Raw genomic sequence first — 2943 nt, 5'->3', positions numbered from 1 at the left:
CTCTCTCTCTATATATATATATATATATATATATATATATATATATATATATATATATATATATATATATATATATGATCAAACAAAAACACCTAAAATGTTGAAAACACGAGAAAAACTATATTCATTTTTGATTCCATGTATTCGTCTGTGGAGAAATAATAAATTTTTACGCACAATCACCATGAATATGTTTTTTCTTTTTTAAAGTAAAGACGTAAAAATTTATCATTTCTCTCCAAATGAATACATGAAATCACAAATGAATATATTTTGTTCTCGCATTCTCAACCTTTTTGGTGTTTATTTATATATATATATATATATATATATATATATATATATATATATATATATATATATATATATATATATATATATATATATATATATATATATATATATATATATATATATATATATGCAGGTTTACCGGCTGGAATTGAGATGAAAAGTCAATGGAGTTCATGAAGTTTCAATGAAGCTTCAAACTGTTTTCTAATGTACATTGCCTAATCCAACAACAAACGACCAAAGTAACATGACTCATGGCTAACATTCATTTCTCTACACTAACACACGTTCCCCCACTGCTTGTGTCCCGGAACCCACTTCGGGCACTTGGGGCTAAAGTAACTAGACGCCACCCTCGAGCTCAACAGCTCGATGATTGGTGCAAACTTGACACACCGTGGGGTCTTGTACTGGTTGATCGAAGCACCTAAACTGATTGCGTAGTCCATCAGCTTATCAAACGTCCCATTTTCCACGATCTTAATCTCCAGTGGTCCGATGGATTTATCCGAAGCCCTCCCCTGTCTGTACACACTGTTGAGCGACTCTTCAATGGCGAGACAGCAGTCTTCAAAGACGGATGGTGGAACTGGAGTCGCCTCGTTGTTCACGCTAAGTTCCCAGAAGATGACGTAATGGCCTGGGATGGTCGTTGTGTCTGCGTAGCTTGTGTACTCAGTCAAGGTCACGTCAAACGGCATCAAATGGGTCACTGCGTTTTCAACTGCTTTGTGTAGTTCGACTTCATCGGTTTTGTCGGAGTCAATGCTCAACGCCACGTTCTTCCGGCATATAAAGTTAAACTGAGGGGATTTGTTCTTGAATCCTGCAACTCTCAACACATCACCAACTCTATACCTATAAAGACCTGAAATTTTCAAACAATCATAACATCAAAATCATGGGTGAGTAATTATACCATCAACCAGATTAAATCTCGAATACTAACCAGCGTAAGTGGTAACCACAAGCTCGTATTCCTGACCGAGCTTCACGTCCGAAAGATCGACCAATTCTTGTTGTTCTTTCTCGTTGAGTGATTTTGGCATCGAGATTGAACTAGTGACTCCATTGTTACGATGAACAGGAAGGAACTCGAAATAAGCCATGGTCGGAATAAGGGTGTAGGACACTTCACTAGGTTTACAAAGAGGGTTGAGGTTGACACCGAAATAACATTCCGATGAAGCATACATTGTGCAAACAAGAGGGAGACCATTGCCATAGTAATCAAGAGTGGGTATGTATTGTGACATAGTTCCTGTAACTATGACATCAATATACTTGGTGTTCGGCCATAGCCTCGTTATGATCCCCTGCCATGATTTCTTGGAGCATTCAAACTCGATAAAGTCGGATAATTTGGGGTCGGGTTTCAAGACCCTCATCACAGCTTCACGAACGGAAGGGTCAGTAATGGTGGGGTTCAAGGTTCCAGTTTTGATATCATGACACAAAAAGGTCCAATTTTTTTCCAAGAATCTTATTGCCCGGATGAACCCGGAAGCAAAAACTGCCCCGACCCGAAGAACTTCGTTGTGAAGACAAAGTCCGCAAAGCATCTGGGAATACATGCTTTGGTAGGAATCAGAGCAAAGAATGGTTTCATTAGGGCTGGTGTAGTTTGTGTAAGGGTCGTAAGGTCTTTGTTTGAAATGGGAACTTTTGTAGTAACTGGTTAAAACGGGTCGGGCTACAAGCCCACCTGGAGTCTTGGCTTCTGATTTGATAAACAAGAAATACATCCCTTTGCCTTTATCTAAACCGGGGACAAACTGGTTCATCACAGGCATCAGAAGACTGTAGAGTAATGACCTTCTATCAAGCTCGTCTTCAATGGTGGGCATCAATTTTCTCTCTCCTCCAGATGTTCCAGAGCTGTATCAATCATATATAAAAGTCAAAATCAACATCAACATCATAATCCAAAAACCCATTAATTCATTGTATGATTAAAAATGGTGTACCTTGTTAAGAATTCAGAAATGGGGTGAGAGGAGAGAATTGGGGTCTTGTCGCCATTGGCGATGCGGGTGATATCAGGCTGGAGGTCTTCGTAGGTGATGACAGGTATAAGTTTCTTGAAGGTATCACGGTCAGTCTGACCGGAAAAACCATGGCGGTTGAGGTATTCGACGTTGGCATTTTGTGTGAGGATTTCTGAAAGGACTCGTTGCTGGACTTGGTCGGGGTTTGAGGTGACATCTTCGATGAACTCAAGAGTTTTTTTGTTCTTTTCTGTAAGAGTGTAATCGTCCATGGAGTTTCCATGTGGGATTTTCGGAGCTTCAGGCATGGCGGTAGATGGTGGTAGTTGTGGTGGTGGAAGGTAGAGGAGTTACAGGGAGGAGAGGGGAGGGGAAGGGGAGTTATATAGAAGAAGGAAACGAAGGTAGGAAGTGGTCCATGTTGTATCAAAGCCTTTTAAAGTGCAAAAAGAACAGTGTACCGCATGTCGATTGGCCAGTGGCTTGATTGTAAATGCATCCACCTTTTGGTCCATTTTATAAAATTAAAAATAAACCGAAGGGCTTGATTATTGCTTTATTTTTTTATTTTTTTTTACATCATTTTGAATAAATATCAAAACTTTATAGTTTTAAATTAAATTTTGAATGTATTACTCGGTGCAAATGAACTCGGTATATT

At 39.1% G+C, this 2943-nt stretch overlaps 1 protein-coding gene across 1 annotated transcript; it reads right to left on the bottom strand.

Annotated features, from left to right (window-relative positions):
- Nucleotides 1-442: 442 nt before the first annotated feature.
- Nucleotides 443-2668, bottom strand: LOC111901018 (indole-3-acetic acid-amido synthetase GH3.6). The gene is made up of 3 exons (XM_023896884.3): nt 2262-2668; nt 1244-2172; nt 443-1162 (listed from the first exon to the last, which is right to left on the bottom strand). Exons 1-3 carry the CDS (start codon nt 2588-2590, stop codon nt 573-575), a joined length of 1848 nt encoding a protein of 615 aa, XP_023752652.1. The 5' UTR covers nt 2591-2668; the 3' UTR covers nt 443-572.
- Between the last annotated feature and the right edge of the window lie 275 nt (nt 2669-2943).

The sequence above is a fragment of the Lactuca sativa genome, chromosome 7 (assembly GCF_002870075.4).
Source record: "Lactuca sativa cultivar Salinas chromosome 7, Lsat_Salinas_v11, whole genome shotgun sequence".
NCBI classification, from domain to species: Eukaryota; Viridiplantae; Streptophyta; class Magnoliopsida; order Asterales; family Asteraceae; genus Lactuca; species Lactuca sativa.
The sequence above is the reverse complement of the archived record's forward strand: the minus strand, read 5'-3'. Positions and strand labels throughout refer to the sequence as shown.